The sequence below is a fragment of the Malaclemys terrapin genome, chromosome 7 (assembly GCF_027887155.1).
Source record: "Malaclemys terrapin pileata isolate rMalTer1 chromosome 7, rMalTer1.hap1, whole genome shotgun sequence".
NCBI classification, from domain to species: Eukaryota; Metazoa; Chordata; order Testudines; family Emydidae; genus Malaclemys; species Malaclemys terrapin.
The window spans coordinates 115069560-115089163 of NC_071511.1; the positions used below are offsets into that span (position 1 = coordinate 115069560).

At 39.9% G+C, this 19604-nt stretch overlaps 1 protein-coding gene across 8 annotated transcripts in view; it reads right to left on the minus strand.

Annotated features, from left to right (window-relative positions):
* Positions 1-19604, minus strand: part of ATRNL1 (attractin like 1) — a 991165-nt gene that overhangs the window by 691172 nt on the left and 280389 nt on the right. For all 8 annotated transcript variants that reach the window (XR_008445623.1, XM_054034053.1, XM_054034052.1 and 5 more), the window contains 2 exons: positions 5717-5930; positions 1043-1231 (listed from right to left, as the gene is read on the minus strand). Coding sequence is in view for 7 of the 8 variants with exons in the window: in XM_054034053.1 (XP_053890028.1) it covers positions 1043-1231; positions 5717-5930 (403 nt within the window). In the remaining variant the exon portion in view is untranslated. The remainder of the gene's footprint in view (positions 1-1042; positions 1232-5716; positions 5931-19604) is intronic.

Below are 19604 nucleotides of genomic sequence, written 5' to 3' on the forward strand. Positions count from 1 at the left end.
TTATGGGTTCTGCTGATTGGACCAACCAGACAATGAAGCCACCCAGGGCCAGTCTCTGCTGCATGTACCCACAGATTCAGGAGGAAGTTATGGCTGCCTGACATTGGGGCAAAAAAGGTCCACTGACCGGGCTTCTTCTGCTAATGAAGACTCATCTGATTGACTCCTCCTGAAATCACTGCCTCTACCATAAACTGAATAGGGTACCTTGCTAGTGTCCTTTCTTCTTGATGAAGTAGGAAACCATATGCTTTTTAATTCTCAAAAGGAGGGAATGACCAGTCTGTGAACTAGTGGGATTTGGACCCACCAATCACACAGCGGGAAAGTTTTTCATGCCTCCTAGCTACCAAGCTGCTACCTCATATGAGAACTCAAATTCTTGGTGTTCTCATGGAGTGAGACAAAATACAATTTCCAGGTAGTCATGAATCGCATTTGCAAGCAATAAATGATGAAGCAAAACCAAGACTGTTTGTTTTTCGAGCAGGTTGGGATTAGCCTTATTACAATTATTGAATAACTGCACTCTCATTGTATGAAAAAAAGGACTTCTCTTGTTCTTTCTCTAACAAAATACATCAGGGTCCTAAAAGTACTAGTTTAGGAATTCAACTGATCTTTTTTAATAACCTGATTTCTGATTAACTCAAGTTCTATAACTTTTTAGTATTAATTTTACCAGTCTTTAATTTTCATCCTTGGACATCAGTTTAATTTGACACAATATTTACATAAGTAGAAACATTACTAAAGTGCAAATAGGAATATATTTGTCTTTATATTAAAATAATGAACTATTTATTGGCTGTTCTCAAAATCAAGAGAGTATTCCCTCTGTCAAAACTTATTTATACTATCTGCATCCATAAAATATGAAACAAATTATCCACTGCTGATATTAATGGGCTATGATGACAGCTGAAATGATCTGCTCTTTCTTTCCTGTATCTAGTGAAACTTACTCAAATGTTTGTGCCTCTATAGGGTAGAAAAAATAATCATGTTATAGTTAACAGTGTTCATTCATTAACATACTTACGAGAGCAGGTGGCAGTTTGCCACTCTAGGCACTGTCCATATGGAAAGGAGATTATATAGGCATTTGAGTCAACACATCGTTTTGTACTGCTACACCACATACACTCCATGCCATTGCTCGTGCAGTTGGAACATGTTGTTCTCAGGGAACATGTTTTTTTGCAGGGTCTAGCATTTTGATTAGGACTAACTAGAAAAAAAGCAGAAAGAGTTTATTAATTTAACACAAATTCAATCCCTATTATTTTAACATTACGTAATACTAAAGAGACTGTTAAAATAAAAGTGATTATCTCCTGGTTTATTTGTGAATAATTTCAGTCAGACTCACGGTACAGTATGCAATTACAAATGGTTTTTTACAAAAATTACCCTACTGTTCTCAATACTCCTTTGTGTAATCATCTTAAGTCACATTACCTCTCCAAAAGACTTCATCTAAAAGTGATTATAAGAATTTTACTTATCTACCGCATTAGTAAATTTAGTATTAATTGTTCGATAATGCCAATGTAGTTATGAGCACATGCATTATATAAAATATGACTGCAGCTACTGTAATAGGTGTGTGTGACAGGGCGCTGAGCAAGGAGGGCTTAATCAGCCCCCTGCCACTCCAGCCCCAGTCAAGGGAAATGGATTGGGGCGGGTTGAAGAGCCCTGTGCCCGACTGGCAAGGAGAAACAGCTGCCAACCTAATTAGTCAGGGGCTACAAAGGCTGGCAGGAAGGAAGCTGGGGGGGGGAGGGAGAGAGAAAGGCCAGGCACATAGAGGGGTGGGGCCCTCTAGTCTGCTGCTGGCAGGGCCGTCTCCAGGCACCAGCTTGGCAAGCAGGTGCTTGGGGCGGCCACTCCGGAGAGGGGCAGCAGGTCCAGTTATTCGGCGGCACTTCGGCAGACGGTCCCTCAGTCCCGCTCGGAGCGAAGGACCTCCCACCGAAGTGCCGCTGCAGATCGCGATCGCGACTTTTTTTTTTTTTTTTTTTTGGTTGCATGGGGCGGACAAAACCCTGGAGCCGGCCCTGGCTGCTGGCCAGGCCTGCTGCTCGCAAAGTCTGTGGAAAACCCATACGTAGATAGTAAGGTGGTGGTGGGAAACAGCTATAAATAAAGAGCACTGGTGTTTGCATCAAACTGAGGCGTCCCTGACTGATTTGCAAGGGAAGCTGGGGCGGAAACCAGAGGGGACCATCTTACGCCTGGCTACAGTGTAACAATCTATAACCTTCTTGTTCTGTTGCTCTTGTTAGTTAAATAATGAATAACCATAAAATCACAGTTATTTACTTCACTGGTGATATATTTTCCCTTAAACATTCTGCATCTTATCTGAGAGTGAGAGTTGCCAAATGAACATCTGCCCCCTGGTGTATACAGTAGAACTCAATACAAATTCAAAGAGAAAATAACAAGGGAAACATTATTTAATATATAAGAGCTTTTTACTGCAGACAACATTTTGCCTATCTTAGTTATGGTATGTGTAATCTCTGAAAAGTTATATTCTAAATAAAAATTACTTGTATGTTTTTCTGTGGCATTTTCTTTTGATTACAAATAAAGCTGTAACATGTGCATCAATATGATTATAGTAATTCTTAACTAAGACCAGTACATAAAAATATTGGTAGAGTAATATGTTTCTATTATAAAAGGAATTTGCACAGCATTCCTATAATAAATGTTAAGTAACTAACCCCACACAGCTATTATGTACTATTATGTGGATTATTGATTATGCAGATAAACAGCTTTATAGAAAATAAGCTTAATCCTCAAATCCTTCCTCAGCCCTTAATAAGGCAAAAACTCCCAATGATTCAAGAGAGTAAAGACAGGTAAAAACTGAGTAAGGACTTCAGGCTTTGTCCCACTATGCATAAATTTGAGCCACAGCTTGCTATAATCATAAACAATCTTTTACTGTAAAAAAATTTTTTTAAATATGATGGAACTCAAAAAAGAAATCCCAGAAGCCCTGAATTTTCTTAACCTCCACATCTGCAGAAACAGTTCAATAGCAAATAAAATTGGCATCAATAACAGATGGAGATTCTGATGCTAAACTTGGAAAATACTCTTAACAGTTTGTCATCTGCATTCTTCAGTTATTTAACACGTCATTACACCATGCCACATCTGTTTATTCTTTGACAGAGAAAAATATAACAGATTACAATATCTATTACTACAAAACAGCAGCATGAGGAACAGAAACAATAGGAAACAGACTCAGTCAGCAGTAACAACAAAATGCAAATTTACTTTGTAATTACACTGCTATTTGAAATACTACAGTTGTGCACAAGACAGCCAGAGGATTGTTGGAATGCATGTTTTATTTATGAAAGTTAACAACTTTGAGAATTTTGACAGCAAAATCCTTCTTTATATATGAGTGCACAACAAAAAATTAAATACTTTTAAATGCCTTTTATGTTACTTTGTACACAAGGCTTTCTACTACATTAGCAAACTCAAAAGGAGGGGAAAAAAGACAACAACAGAAAGAAGATACATTAGGATCATTTTCATCTACAAACTTTGTTCATCCTGTAATCTTTAGGACAACCTGTAAATTTTAACCATCTGCACAAAATGAGAGCATTGTTCATATGAAAAATGCTGAATTATATTTTCTTCCTTTCCAAAGGGTTAAGTGAGCTCCCTCTACAGCAGCGGTTCTCAAACTGTGGGTTGGGACCCCAAAGTGGGTCACGACCTCATTTTAATGGGGTCGTCAGGGCTGGCATTAAAATAGCTGGGGCCCGGAGCCAAAGCCCAAGCCCCACCATATGGGGCTGAAGTCAAAGCCCAAGCCCCACCGCCCAGGCCAGGGCTGAAGCCAAAGCCCAAAGGCGTGAGCCCCGGGTGGCAGGGCTCAGGTTACAGGCCCCCTACGTGGGGCTGAAGCTCTTGGGCTTTGGCTCCCCCGCCCTGGGGAGGTGCGGCTCAGACAGACTCAGGCTTCAGTCCCCCCACCTGGGGTTGTGAAGTAATTTTTGTTTTCAGAAGGGGGTCACGGTGCAATGAAGTTTGAGAACCCCTGCTCTACAGAGTCTCATATGACCACACATTACACTGTCACCAATATCTTAGACAACTTGGGGACTGTTCCTCCTTTTCATGAAGGACAGGGCTAGGAGAAGGTTTTAATATTAACTATTAGGTAAGTGTCTGCAATGTTTTTCTGTATCCTCTAGAGACCTTTAGAAGTTTTTTTTTTAACACAATAAATTCGTTTCTATGCAAATGTCTCCTTTAAACTAAACATTAACATTTATGTACCAACAATATTACTATTTGTGGATGCTCTGCCTTTTAGCACATATACAGATTGTTTCTTTTTGAAAGCACTTTACAATTTTTATATAATTAATCCTCAGGTAGATATTATAATCTGCATTTGATAGATGGAGAAACAGATTCAGAGAAGGCAACTTAGTCAAGTGATTTGCCCAAGACCACCACCAGGGAGTTAGTGGGAGAGTCAGGTTTAGAATTTAGGAGGTCCTGTTTCCCAACCTGTGACTCAAACCACTGGGCCACCCTTCTCAGTGGTAGTAAATAAATTAATTCACTCTCATTTTTGGACTTTTTTCTTGTAAAATAAAGAAAAACCAGTCCTGTCAGATGGAAATTTTGAATCTCAATATAAGTGTTAGCAACTTGGGATCTGTGATGAGCTAGTCAGCACTGCAGCACCTCCAGGAGAGTGTCTGCACATTTATGTCCCAATCCTCAATTTTAAAACATGAGAGCAGTCTCACTGAAAATAACAGAACTACTCATGTGCTTCCCATTAAGAATCTGCATAAGCATTTGTATCCAGGTCTTAGAGATTAGACATCACTGTGGTGTGATTTATTGCAAAAGCAAAATCATGAAGTACAGTATGTTTTATCACTCCATAGATTCTCACAGAAATAGAGAAAAAAATTCTTTGTCTCCTTATTAATTACAATTTCCTTCTTAAATGTCTTTCTAACTAGACTCAGACCCCAATTCACAACAGTCCATCCTTCTTATAAAGTAAGAGCGGTGCAGTTAATTCACCACAGCTAGACCAGTCCTGTTAGTTTGCAAACATTTGCTTACCCAAGGATGACTGTTAACCACTTGTCTCCTAACTTCTCAGCATGGGTTTATACACACTGTCAAAAGAGCCTCCAACTACCTTCAGCTTCCATAATGGGAAGGGGTAACTGGGTTCTTTAAAAACTGCCCAGACAAAAGATGGATAAAATAACTCTGTTTTAGTTAAACGTCTGTGTTATTAATTTAAATGGAGAATCTGTTATTAATCAGCAAGATTCATAAATGAAACATGCTTTAGCAGCATCAGCTTTGTTGAACACAAAAGCTCAACAGCAACTTCTATATACAAAACTCCAATATCAGAGCACTAATTCTGCCTTGGAACTCACTGATGTAGCTACTGGTATGATGCAGACTATGCCAGGTGGGGTAACTCTCAAAGAAAAGTGTGTTGCTTTTGAGAACGTCATTTGCTTTCCAAGCTTAAAAGCTTCACTTGCTTTTAAACATTAAAAGCAAAACCTTCCGGCAGTTATTTACAAGAATTTTTCCCACATTCCTTCTGTACAAAACAAAAATGCCAAACAGACTGTTCAACCATTTTAACAGCAGCATTTTGGTATGGGAGGTTGCTCACCAACAGGTTTTTCACAGACAAGACCATCTGCCTTAGCGGTGCATGGATTCGCTTTCAGCCCTGCCACCTCTGCTCTTTCTAGATATGCACAGAAGCCAGAGTCATTTGGTTCTCCAGGAAGCCATTGCAGTGTCGTATTTGTGAAAGGAGACATGTCATCCCATCCCCAGTAGGAGATGTTGATCTTGCGCAAACCTACCCAAGGTGATATTTTCTATAAAGCAGAATGAAAGGGACATGAAACAATTAGTCAACAGTCAACTACAACAATGCTTTTTTCTTTTTTTTTTTTTTTGGCCTAAGATCGATAGTTTCATACTGCATTCAGAGTGGAGCTAACAGTGATTTCCCCACCATCTCGCATATTTGGTAACAATACAGTTTTCAACTCATTTGTTGTGTCTTGCTGAAAGCTGAAGAAATCTATATGCTTCTGTTCGGTTAAAAATCTACATGATTCTGTTTGCTAAAAGTCAGCTCTATTGTGTGGTATCTGATCAACAATTAAAGACCTAATAAGGCACTCAGAATAAAGTTTTCCCTCTGGCTAATGTTCTAGTCATTAACTGCCAGGGAAATGGATCACGTAAACGCAGGCAAAGCAGTAGTGGCACATAAAAAACAAAGGCTCAGTAGACAGGAAACATGGGGGGAAATATTCCTCTTTCAAACAGGACTATATTGATGCAAACTAGGTCCTCTTTTGTTCGAGCTATCAGTATCCACATGGGGCAGTCAGAGCTTTGGTATGCTCTGCAGTTTATACCTCTGTAGTCCGCCCTGTGACGCAGTGTAGATATAGCCTGAGTGATATACCCAGTATAACTCAGGAAATCTTTGGGAGAGCCAAAAATGAAACCCCCCTGAATCTCAGTCTAGTGCGTTAACCACAAGTTCCTTTTTCCTCTTTCATCAAGTGCTCTGCCCAACTAGTCATTATGCCGAGGAACAACCCTGCATCTCTCTCAGGGTTACTATTTAAGATATGCAAGATTATTTGTATAAAGCAGATACCTCTGGATTATTAATTCATTCTAAGTAAATCTTGTTTATTGCTTAAACAATACACTGTTCAAAGATTCACAAAAAAGTCTCATTGTTCCACAAAGCATTGCACTTTTTTCATATAACTGTCTTAAAAAATATGTGATTTAAATAGATTATATTCAGTAGTTCATTAATATTAATAGACAATAATAATGTATGGCTGAAAATGTAGCAAGCCTATTTTATGGGGAAGATATCCAACAAAACTCATTTAGATATCAGAAGATGTTTAGTATTAAATTAACTGTACGGGCTTTCAGTAGATGTCTTAATTATACTACATACAGAATAGTAGTATATGATTGGATACCAAACTTTTGGTCAGTAAGAAATGTGAATTTGCACATAAATTTGAGAGCTGGTGCAGAAATCTGGTTAGAACATCCTTCAGTTAATAGTGAATACACCTCTAGCCCGATATAACACGACCCGATATAACACAAATTCGGATATAACGTGGTAAAGCAGCGCTCTGGGGGCATGGGGCTGCACATTCTGGCAGATCAAAGCAAGTTCGATATAATGCGGTTTCACCTATAATGCGGTAAGATTTTTTGGCTCCCAAGGACAGCGTTATATCGGGATAGAGGTGTATATATGCCTTTCCATGCAGCTGGTCACAATACATGATTAGGAAGGCCTTTATTCTCCACAACATGCCAGCTATATTAAAATGTAGTTGAGAAGGACTCCCTGATTCAGAGTCACCCAGCCCCAGTCAAAGGTCTTCTTTCTCCTGCAGGCTTGGACAAAGACCTCCCCCTCCTCTGAAGCAGCACAGAAAGGCATTCTCCTCTAGCCAACTCCGGCTACTTACACAGCACAAACGTGGTTGGAGTATTCATCCCTTAATAATTTTATTAATAGATGTAATCAGAGCTTTTTTATTTTAAATACTTCTCATAGAAACAAAATTCAATATTTTCATCACAATAGTTCAACAAAATCAACTGCTTTTTAAAACTGGTTTATTGTAATGTATATCTGAATGATTCAAACAGTAAATACATCAAAACTGATACTAACAGACATAGCGGAGTGTCTCTTTGTTTAGTCATTTATAAACAGACTATTTATCCTCCGAAGTAACTTGTAACTTAAAGCCATTCAGAGGGAGGATTTATTATGGTATATTACATCCACAATACTGTACCTCAGTGAAAATCAATTACATGCTAATTTCATTACTTAATACTTCCATTCTGCACAAAAGTTATTGCTGTTGAACAGAGGAAGAACAGAACCACCTAACAACCACCAACCTCGCCAAACTCATCATCATAAGCAAGCTTTCCATAGACCAGGACACACCAACTCAAAGTAGCACCAGATGACAGAACAACAAATGCAAAACCTGTACACATATCTCCACTGCTATGATGATCAATACCCTCCCCTCAAATACACCTTTCAAGATCTATGGGTTCTACACATGCCTATCACCTCATCTTGTGGCATCAAATGCCCCAACAACTACTATGTGTGTAAAACCAGACAATCACTATGCTCTTGAATGAACTCTCACAGAAAAAAGATATAGGACAAAAACACCCTATCACTCATGGATGAATGCATTTCACAAAGCAGTCACTCCATATCTGATCTCTCAGTCCTCATCCTTAAACGAAACCTGCATAACACCTTCAAAAGATGAGCCCGGGAACTTAAATTCATAATGCTGCTGGATTGGACTTAACAGAGACACTGGTTTATGAATCATTACAACAATTTGGAACATACCCTACTGCCTGCAAATCATTACACGCCCACTTCATTTTAAGTGGTGTCCTACAGCACGTTTTATATAATCTGCCCCACCATGTATTTAGTCAAACACTCTGGTTACTTTCTCCAGACTTGAGGAAGAACTCTGTGGAGCTCAAAAGCTTGTCCCTTCTACAATCAGAAGTTGGTCCAAAAAAGATATTACCTCACCTACCTTAACTCTTATATCCTGGAACCAACACAGCTCCAACAATGCTACAAACAACACAGACTGGAATAGCTGCATTGCAGAAAGGACAGGATTTGAATCCTGGAGATTTTGCCTCTGCCATGTCCAAGGGGATCCAGTGTAGGGGCACCCCCCAAACATGAAGGCTTCTTCCTACTTTTCTTTTTCTGCCAACAAATACTAATTATATCTGGAACACAAACTACAACTAATACATGTGTAGGGAAAGAATTGCTGAGTGCGCAGAGATGCCTCAACCACAGGTAGTAACAAGAAACTGAAAATGATCTTGTCCACTCCGTGGGACAGCATGCAGGGTGTAGGTGCAGTCCCAACATACATTGCTATTCAAAAAGATTCCAATCTCCTATGCATGGGGGTGCATACACACCAGGAGTAGAATGCATGTGGACAATCACTCAAAAAAACACTACTGTTCTTCACCAATGTAAGAGATTGCGCTTATAACAAAAGGGGTTATGAATGTTACTTTTTTGGATTATTTCCTATTAATGTCAAACCAGATCAATCATGGATAAACCTGAAAAATGGGTAATAACCAAGATCAACTCCCTATTGGTAAATGTCATATAAGATCAAAAAGGATTTCTATTGAAATAAAAGTATCAGAGGGGTAGCCGTGATAGTCTGGATCTGTAAAAGCAGCAAAGAGTCCTGTGGCACCTTATAGACTAACAGATGCTCCAATACATCTGTTAGTCTATAAGGTGCCTCAGGACTCTTTGCTGCTTTTATTGAAATAAAGTATTCTTATTAGAGAAAGTTGAATTAAGATTTTTTTGAAAAATTATTAAACTGTTTGCCTGAGCACCAGAAGTTTCCGTAATTAAAATAATAGCTTTTTAAATTCTTGCATAGCATCCAAATATTTCTGCCTCTGATGGCAACACTAGACTATTTCATGCCACTGATGTCTATCCAGAAGTAGTGGAAAACTACCATTTTCATCAAAAACAATGAGGAGTCCTTGTGGCACCTTAGAGACTAACAAATTTATTTGGGCATAAACTTTTGTGGGCTAGAACCCACTTCATCAGATGCGTGAAGTGAAAAATACAGGAGCAGGTATAAACACATGAAAGGATGGGGGTTGCTTTACCAAGTGTGAGGTCAGTCTAACAAGATAACTCAATTAACAGCAGGATACCAAGGGAGGAAAAATAACTTTTGAAGTGGTAAGAGAGCCCATTAAAGACAGTTGACAGGAAGGTGTGAGTAACAGTAGGGAGAAATTAGTATTGGGGAAATTAAGTTACCATTTTCATGCAGATAATAAAAGCAGCTACTTACTCTCACAGCGCAACTTGAACCTTTTTACCACGACTCTGAATTGTATCTATAGAAAGACAGATCACACGGCTCTCTGCAATTTTATGGTAGCATTATTTTAAACAACATGACCTGCCATTGTCACTATTGGACATTCATTTTATACATTTAAGCCCAGAAAGGGTTACATTGTGTATTTGTCTCTATGTGCATGTATGTAATGTTACATATACACAAAGTCTCCAAACACAGATTAGTTTTGAGACCACATAATATAGTTATCCTTTATAGGCCGCCCGTGGGAATTATTTTAGTGAAATGGTAACTTTCTATCTTTAAGAATATTTTACACAACTTATGCTTATGTTGGCAGAAGGGTAGGAGGGAGGGAAAAGTAAGTAAGTTTTATATAATACTTTTCCAATGTAATTTTTAAATACAAAAGTGTAGGGCAGGATTTTTTTTAAATGGCTTATAATATTGGGTGCCCACATTTTTGAATTCCCAACTTGAGACACTGAATTTTCAGAATGTGGGTGCATAGTTCAGGTTGGAAATCTTGGCTGTAAATAACACACATATATTTACAGTAGTGGTGAATATTTATATTGTGGTAGCACCCAAAGGCCCCAGTAGGATTAGGTGCTGTGCAAAAGAGACAATCTCTGGTCTGTATCTTCAATCCCAAAGCATTTTACAAATAAGATATGCAGTGGGAACTCATCAGTTATTGCATAATGCACACCAATTCCACACAATGCTTTAGGACAGGAAGTGAGGGAGAATATGATATCCAATTAAAACTGCAGGTTGAATGTAGGATGGTATAATTTAATAACCGCAGCTGAATTTCACCAAGACTCTGCAGTTAATGTTCCATGAGGTGTTTAGTGACTACATCTAGTCAGGTCCTAGGCAACAGTAGTAATAAACATTCGTATTACAATAGATTCCAAAGGCTACATTTCTAGTACTCATCCAAAAAACCACCACCTATAGGAAATATGTGCTCCCTAAAAGCATATGCTTACTCAAATAAAGTATTATATATTCAGGTTCTTGGGACCCAAGTGAAAATTTTAGAAATTAATAGACAAAAGATGCAAAGATTATAAATGTGAGTTTGTGACAAAAAAAATCACAACACATGTTTCAATTTGATTTTTAGGAGAGCTTTAGGACCTTACAAAATACTCACTAACCTTGCAGGACAAAAGTTCATTAGAGTAGAGGAGTCAAATATATCTTTACATATTCCGTAACTGTACACACAGATGCTGGCTTTTTCCTTTACCCAGGAGTGCTCAACCCCATCCCGCCCCAGGCCCCACCCCCACTCCACCCCTTCTCCCAAGCCCCTACCTCCACCCCACCTCTTCCCACCCCCGCCCCAACTCCATCCCTTCCCCCAAGGCCCCAGCCCCACCCCGCCTCTTCCCGCCCCCACCTAGGGTTGCCAGGTGTTCGGTTTACCACTGACTGGGCCATTAAAAGTCCGGTTGGGGCGGGGCTGGCAGGACCCCTACCTGGCTCAGCACAGCTCCCCAGATGCACTGAAATGTCCTTGCGGCCCCTAAATGGTGCCGGGGGGGCGCCACACGCTGCCCCCGCCCCAAACACCAGCTCCACAGCTCCCATTGACCAGGAACCGCAGCCAATGCAAGTGCAGGGGTGGCACCTATGGGCAGAGGCAGCACGCAGACCCACCTGGCTGTGCCTCTGCCTAAGAATCGAGGGACATGTCAGCAGCTTCCTGGGAGCCACCTGAGGTAAGCATCACCTGGAGCCTGAACCCCGAACTCCCTGAGCCTCCTCCCGCACCCAAACTCCCTCCCAGAGCCCACAGCCCCTCCCGCACCTCAAACCCGTACCTCAGCCTCTTCCCACACCAAACTCCCTCTCAGAGCCCACACCCCAATCCCCTACCCCAGCCCTGAGCTCCCTCCTGCACCCAAACTCCCCCCCTGCACTCCAAACCCCTGCCCCAGCTTGGCACCCCTTCCCGCCCTCCAAACCACTCAGCCCCAGCCCAGAGCACCCTCCTGCACCCCAAACCCCTCATCCCCGGCCCCACCCCAGAGCCCACACCTCCCCCAGTACACCACAACCCACTGCCCCAACAAGCTCCCACCTGCACCCCCAGTCTGAGCCCTCACCCCCTCACACACCACAACCCTCTGCCCCAGCCTGGTGAAAAAGAGCGAGTGAGTGAGGGTGGAGGAGAGCAAGTGACAAAGGGAGGGGGGATGCAGTAAGCGGGGGCATGGCCTCAGAAGGAGTGGGGAAGGGGCGGGGCAGGATGGGGCAAGGGTGTTCAGTTTTGTGCGATTAGAGAATTGGCAACCTTACCCCTGTCCCGCCTCTTCCCACCCAGTTCCGCCCCATCTCCGCTCCTCCCCCCTTTCTCCCAGCGCCTCCTACACACCATGGAGCAGCTGATCACAGTGGGTGGGAGGCACTGGGAGGGAGGTGGAGAAGTTGATTGGCAGGGCCACCGATGGGGGGGAAAGAGAGGGGACAGCTGGCTGCTGGTGGGTGCTAAGAATCCACTAACTTTTTTCAATGGGTGCTCCAGGGGAGTCGGTGCCTATGACTGTACATCACTTAAATTATAGGAGAATTTGAGCCATTCTTTGCAACGTTTCTCCTTTCACTCGTTTCTTTCTACAGCCACATTTGCAAACTTACAGTTGCTCTTAGCAAGCAATATTCAGCCAGTGTTTAAAATTCAATTGGCCACAGATTATCTAGTTTATTTAGTATAATCTTTTGCACAACTGATAATATACTGCCAAAAAACTTTGTATGTTAGAAATCCACATTGATGGGAAGGTGAAGTAGGTGTAAGAATTATTAAACCCATAGATAAACTGCTGGAGATCTCTGTATCTTTCCAACAGAATATCAAATTATAGTGATAGGTTTCATACTAATGAACTCCCATGTAATTTGGGCCAAATTCTCAACTCAGCTACTGCCATAGCCTTACTCTACAAAGCAAAATTAGTCTCATAAAAGGCCAACTATTTTAGGAATAAAATGGTTATTTAGCCTTCAGTAATTGTGTTTCTTTGAGATAATGTAATCACTGTGGATCTGGGGTAGGTCTACATACAACTCATATGCATGAGATGAGAAGCTTTTCTAGTAGGAATGACCATCAGGACGGAGTATGTATGTTGCACCTCCTTTGTTTTCCTAGGTGAGGGCGAAGGGGAAGGAGCAGCCTCCCACCGTTCCCTCACAATTTGAGTCCATGTCTCCTGAGGACTCTGGAAAACAGCGATGGATTGTGGGTCATGGAATCCACATTGACTACCACATCTCTGACATCAATATTTCAACCACATGCAGTGTATTTGGGGACTACTATATTAACTTTATGAATGTTATCTGTATGTTTGGAAGCATGAAAACTTGTGTACTGAAATTGGCCAGACAATATGAGCCCACAGAATATTTATAGCTCTTTATATCCAATATGTGTTATATGTATGCATGTGTTCCTGGCTCACCTGGTGGATTCCCTGAGGAATCTGGACTCACTAGGGGGTGATAAATGCAACCAAAGGCTGGTTATACAGATACCTATCCTTTGAGGCTTCACTCGCTGGCAAAAGGGGAGTGACTGGTTTTGTGTGTTTCAGAAGGCCTGGGAACATGGGCTTTTGGGGGTATAAAAGCTGAGTTAAAACTAACTTAGGGGGTTCTGACTCATTTTGGTCCAACAAATTTACATGATTGTTTATCCAAAGGGGAGGGAGTGAACCCTACTGAAGGGTTGGAAGGACTTTGACCTGACAGACCCCATTATGGAAGATGGGCAACTTTTGGTACACTGAATATGCCTTTTTATTGTTTTGTATGTTTTTGCTGAATGCTTTTGTCCTTAAATAAATGTATTCTGCTTTGAAAGAGCTGATTGGTTACTTGTAACCACTGGGATACACTGTTCATAGCTCTTGGAGAAGCCAAAAATATAAGTACTGGACTTTAGTTATATCTGCGGGGAAAAACACAGTGCAAGGGGACTGTAAGCTTAAATCGCTGGTTAATGAGGACGTGATCTCTTCCCAGAAAGGGGACAGATAAAGGCCTGAGAGGGCTTTCCATGAACAGATCAAGAGGGGGTCAAAAGTGTAGTTATCCCAAAACTGTGACAATCTCAAAGAACCAGCTACTCTAGAGTAAGTAATCATTCTTTCTTCTTCAAGTATTTGTCAGTGCAGATCCTACTGTAGATATCTGGCAAGTGGTATCTTCTCAGGATGGTGGCAATGAGGAGTAACAGCTCATCTTGATTTGGCAAGAACAAGTATGGGAGTCTGTTTGGTGGTTGCATGGACATCTGTAACAGGTCTGTCAGCGAGAATGGCCTTGGCAAATACAGAGCTATGGGATGAGTGTGACCTGGTATCATTCCACTTTGGCCATCACCCTGGGGATTAGCAGAATTGGTGTGATGTTGTTTAGGAAGCAGGCATCTGGCAATGATCCCAGCTCGTAGGCCCTCTGGAATAGAAGTTCAGACACTTGGCATTGTCCTTGATGGCCAAAAGGTATTTCAGTGGTTTTTCCATACTGATGGAATATTAACTTAGTAATGGATTTCTGCAGTGACCTCTTGAGGCCAGCAACAGGCTCGCTGTTCAGGAAGTCTCCCAGGTCGTTGCTGATGTGCAGTGCTACTGGCGTTATGCCATGCAGGAGAAACGATTTCCACAGCTTGATTGTTTTTCTACAACTGGGTGTCCCATGTTTGTTTATGTAGTGGATTGCCAACATATTGTCTGTTAGCAGCTATGCTACTGGGTGTCTCAGGACAGGGGGAACGCCACATATAGCAGTCTAATGGACCCAGTTCTAAGACAGTTAAACTTAGTCCAATGTCTTCTGGGTCCCTTGTATCTGCCAGTGGTCCAGATGAACTCTCCAGTCTATCCCAATATGTCTGTGACCAGTGCCATGGTCAGTGATGGAGTCAAGAATGGTATTCACTTCTGGACATTGTTGGGGTAGAACCATCAGTTCAGCATGAAGAGGACCCAAAGCAGAATAAGGATCCTCCTGCTCATCAGATGTTTCACTGGAGAACAAACTGACTTGAGCTAAAGTTGTAATGGCCATAGATGAAGTCTAGAACATATGAATTGCCATACTGATTCAGACCAATGGTCCATCTAGCCCAATATCCTGTCTTCCGACAGTGGCCAATGCAGGATGTTTCAGAGGGAATGAACAGAACAGGCAATCACAGTGATCCATCCCCTATTGTCCACTCCCAGCTTCTGTCAAACAGAGACCAGGGACACTCACAGCATGGGGTAGCAACCCTGATGGCTAATAGCCATCAATGGACCTATTCTCCATGAACGTATCTAGTTCTTTTTTGAAGTCTGTTATAGTTTTGGCCTTCAAAACATCCCCTGGCAAGGAGTTCCACAAGTTGACTGGGCATCATGTGAAGTAATACTTCCTTTTGTTTGTTTTAAACCTGCTGCCTATTAATTCCATTGGATGACCCCTGGTTTTTGTGTTATGTGAAGGACTAAACAACACTTCCTTATGAGCTGTTCCATACCCCAATCATTTTTGTTGCCCTACTTTGTACCTTTTTCCAATTCTAATATATATTTTTGAGATGAAGCAACCAGATCTGCCCACAGTATTCAAGGTGTGGGCAATACCATGGATTTATATAGCGGTATTATGATATTTTTTGTCTTGTTATCTATCCCTTTCCAAATGGTCTGGTAAACATTTAACACAATTAATATTATGAAGGGAATGAACAAAAGACATAATATGGAAAAAAACAGGTCAAAGAACATTTAGATAAATTAGATGTATTCATGTTGACAAAGCCTAATGAAATTCACATAGAGTACTTAAGGAATTGGCTGAAGCAATCTCAGAACCATTAGCAATTATCTTTGAGAACTCATGGAGGATGGGTGAGGTCCCAGAGGACTTGAGAAGGACAAATATAATAGCTATCTTTAAAAAGGGGGACACAAGGAATTTTAGACCACTCAGCCTAACTTCCATACCCCAAAAGATATTTGAACAAATTACAGTATTAACAATCAGTTTGTAAGCACCTAAAGGATAATAGGGTGATAAATAGTAGCTGACATGGATTTGTTAAGAAAAAATCATGCCAAACCAACCTCATTTCCTTCTTTAACAAAGTTGCTGGCCTAGTGGGCATGGAAAAGCAGTAGACATGATATATCTGAATTTTTATTAAGGCTTTTGACACAGTCCCAAGTGACATTTTTATAAGCAAACTAGGGAATGTGGTCTAGATGAAAATGCTTTAAAGGGAATGCGCAACTTGTTGAAAGACCATACTCAAGTTATCAATGGTTCTCTCTCTAACTGTGAGGTCATAACAAGTGGGGTTCTGCAAGAGACTGTCCTGGGTCTGGTACTTTTCAATATTTTCATTAACTACTTGGATAATAAAATGGAGAGTGTTTATAAAATGTTCAGATGACACCAAGCTGGGAGGGGTTGCAAGAACTTAAGAAATCAGGATTAGAATTCAAAAGTATTCCTTTAAAGTACAATTTAACAAGAGAATTTATTTAACCTAAGGAAAATTTGCAAGAAAAGGATGTAAAATGAAGCATGTTGCTCTTCAGAATTTCTCTCATCTTTGTTTATGTCTAATATGAGATAATGGTCATGGCATTTACTGCATATCAACAAGGTAATAGTAATTTGGAATTAATTCCTGTTGTTCTGAGGAAAAATTCCAGTATTTAATGAGCTTACAACTTTTGAATATTTGTATGAATTTAAGATTACTCTTTTCCATTTCCTCTAATTTGCAGAGTAACCAATATCTTCTCTTCGAAAACTTGTTTATTTTGTTAGCCTAATAAACCTCAGCATATAAACAAAAATTCAGAGATCATTTTGTCTGAGTTATAGCGAACTGCTCCCTAGTTACCTGATTTACTATATTTACTTGAAACATTATCTTAACGAATCTTATTTGACACCAAAACCCATGAAATATGTAGGCTGCTTTTAAGGTTTTTTTTTGTTTGCTTGATTTAAAGAATACATATATAGTTCTCCCCTCTCTTCACTACATACAAATGTCTTTATTTGTTTGGCTCCCTTCCTTCTTTAGTACAACAGGATTTATTTTTTATTTTTTTTTAAGATGGAAGCCTACTAGCAGCTGTTGCTCCTTTTTAGAGCTAAGTTCTTGGAGGAACCATTATGATGGCTCTTTTAAGCTCTAACAGTGGAACCTTGAAGGGATTAGAGAGATGGAAGCTGTCTCCACTCTTTGAAGGAATTCACAAATTTTGTGTTATGTATTCATTCTGAACCTGATGTGGAAATGGTGCTGAAATTACTGCAGAGCTATGGGCCTTGAATATTGTAAAGCAAGCTATAAAATTCTATATTTTTATACATGATAAAGAATTTATAAGTGACACCTATTACAATAGATGCTGATTTTTTTCAATTGTCTCTGCTATAAATGAATAATTGCTAACGTTTTTTTCCTCTTAATACAAAAATATTAAGTGAAGCAGATCCATATTCTTACTTTCAGATAGGATTCTAATGCATCCATTAATCCTAAAAGCTTTTGTTTCACATGAAAGAAATATTTCTAAAGCCTTTAAAAGTCAAACCCAAGCATAGATATTTCAGATTAAGGGATGCTTCTCACCTTACAGCTGCTCTGACTACATTTGTGAACTCTGCAACACTGTGTGTAATAAAGACAAGTCATCTAAAATGAAATCTCACCCCCTAAATCATCCTGATTGGAGTCAGAGAAAAAGGCAGACAAAAGAAAATCAAGCAAAATCTCATAGAGGTTTTGTGACAGCTGATACACATTTAGAGTCACTTACACAGAATAAATAGAACTGGACAGGCAGATAGAAATGAAAGAGAAATTATTTAAAAAAAAACTAACTGTGGCACAGCATAAATCACTGTACCATTGCATTAGAAGTTTCTGATAAGTAAATGATCATTTAACCCCAGCTATCCCTTTAAAGTGAGTGCATTTGTCTACCTTTGTTATATGCCACATGTGGATTATCTCAAATTTATATAACTGCAATGGCTCAGGACATAATTCATTTAAATAAAGATATTCTTGGTAGGATGTCACCTTGCAGAAGTTTTTAGCTTTGAAATCTAGTAAAAGAATGGCATTCCAAAGAAATAAAACAGACATTTCTCATCTGCACTTCAAGCCAGCCAGCAAATTGTCAAATCAACAGTCTGTCACAGGCAGTTTTCTTAGATTTTATATCATTGCATGCAGTGTTGTTGTAGCTGTGTTGGTTCCAGGATATTAGAGAGACAAGGTGGGTGAGGTAATATCTTTTATTGGACCAACTTCTGTTGGTGAGAGAGGTCACCTGAAGAAGAGCCCCGTGGAAGCTCAAAGGCCCCCCAACAGAAGTTGGTCCAATAAAAGATCTTACTTCTGGTCTATAGACTACAGACCTATATCAGTATTACTACATTGCTCAAAGTGTGAAAAATCCACATGCCATAGCAATGTAGTTGCATCGACTTTATCCCCTGTGTAGAAAGCACTATGTCAGCAGGATAGCTACTGCCTCTCGGGGAAGTGGAATAACTATGACCATAAGAGAGGGCTTTCACATTGGTGTAGAGCGTCTTCATGCACTGATGCAGTGGTTCAAGTATAGACATGCCTTCACTCACCTTGTCTTTTGTCTTAGATTTTAGGTACTTCTATGTGCAATTTTAAGAGCAAACAAGAAAAAAGTCCAGTAAATAATTCAAGTAGTCATTTCTAATGGACCTATTCTTGATTTTGTAACTCTGGTTTTCTACAAAATTAACATTATTGCTTTTCAAAAAAGTGGTAAGATATATGTCTCAAGGCTGCAGTGGGTACAAATCAAGAGACATGTTTTAAACATAGGGAATGCATTACTTTCCTTAGCAAATAAGAGAAAAGCACAGGTGTGTCTTAAGGGAAAATAAATCAGCTTACACTGTTCACTTCCTATATTTTGCTGAAAAATAAAACTAGCAACATGACCAATATTTGCATATCTTTTTCAAGAACATAGTATAAAACGATACTTTAATTTATAATATATATGACATTAAATTCTTGCATTCAGAACTAATACAACACAAACATTTGCAAAGGGCAAGATTACATTGCCATTTCCTTGGTAAGAATCTTAATTCATTTGCAGCATAATGACCTTGCAAATCAGCTACTAGCTTGATATAAATTTTAATTATTATTCATAATTGTCTTTTTTCACCCTGTCTATAAAACATAAGCTACTATAAAACTAATTTTGTTTTGCAGCCAAGAGCATGTAGCAGGGTATAAAACCCACAGACTATGTATAGAAGTGTAAATCTTTCGTTTGTTTATAAGAAATGATTTATCTGTTTGGAATCTCAATATTGTTCTGATGTTGTAATTTTTCAAAAATACCTTTTTTTTTAAACATACATTCCAGGAAGATAAAAATAAGAATGGCTACACTGGGTCAGACCAATGGTCCATCTAGCCCAGTATCCTGTCATCTGACAGGGACCAGTGCCAGCTGCTTCAGA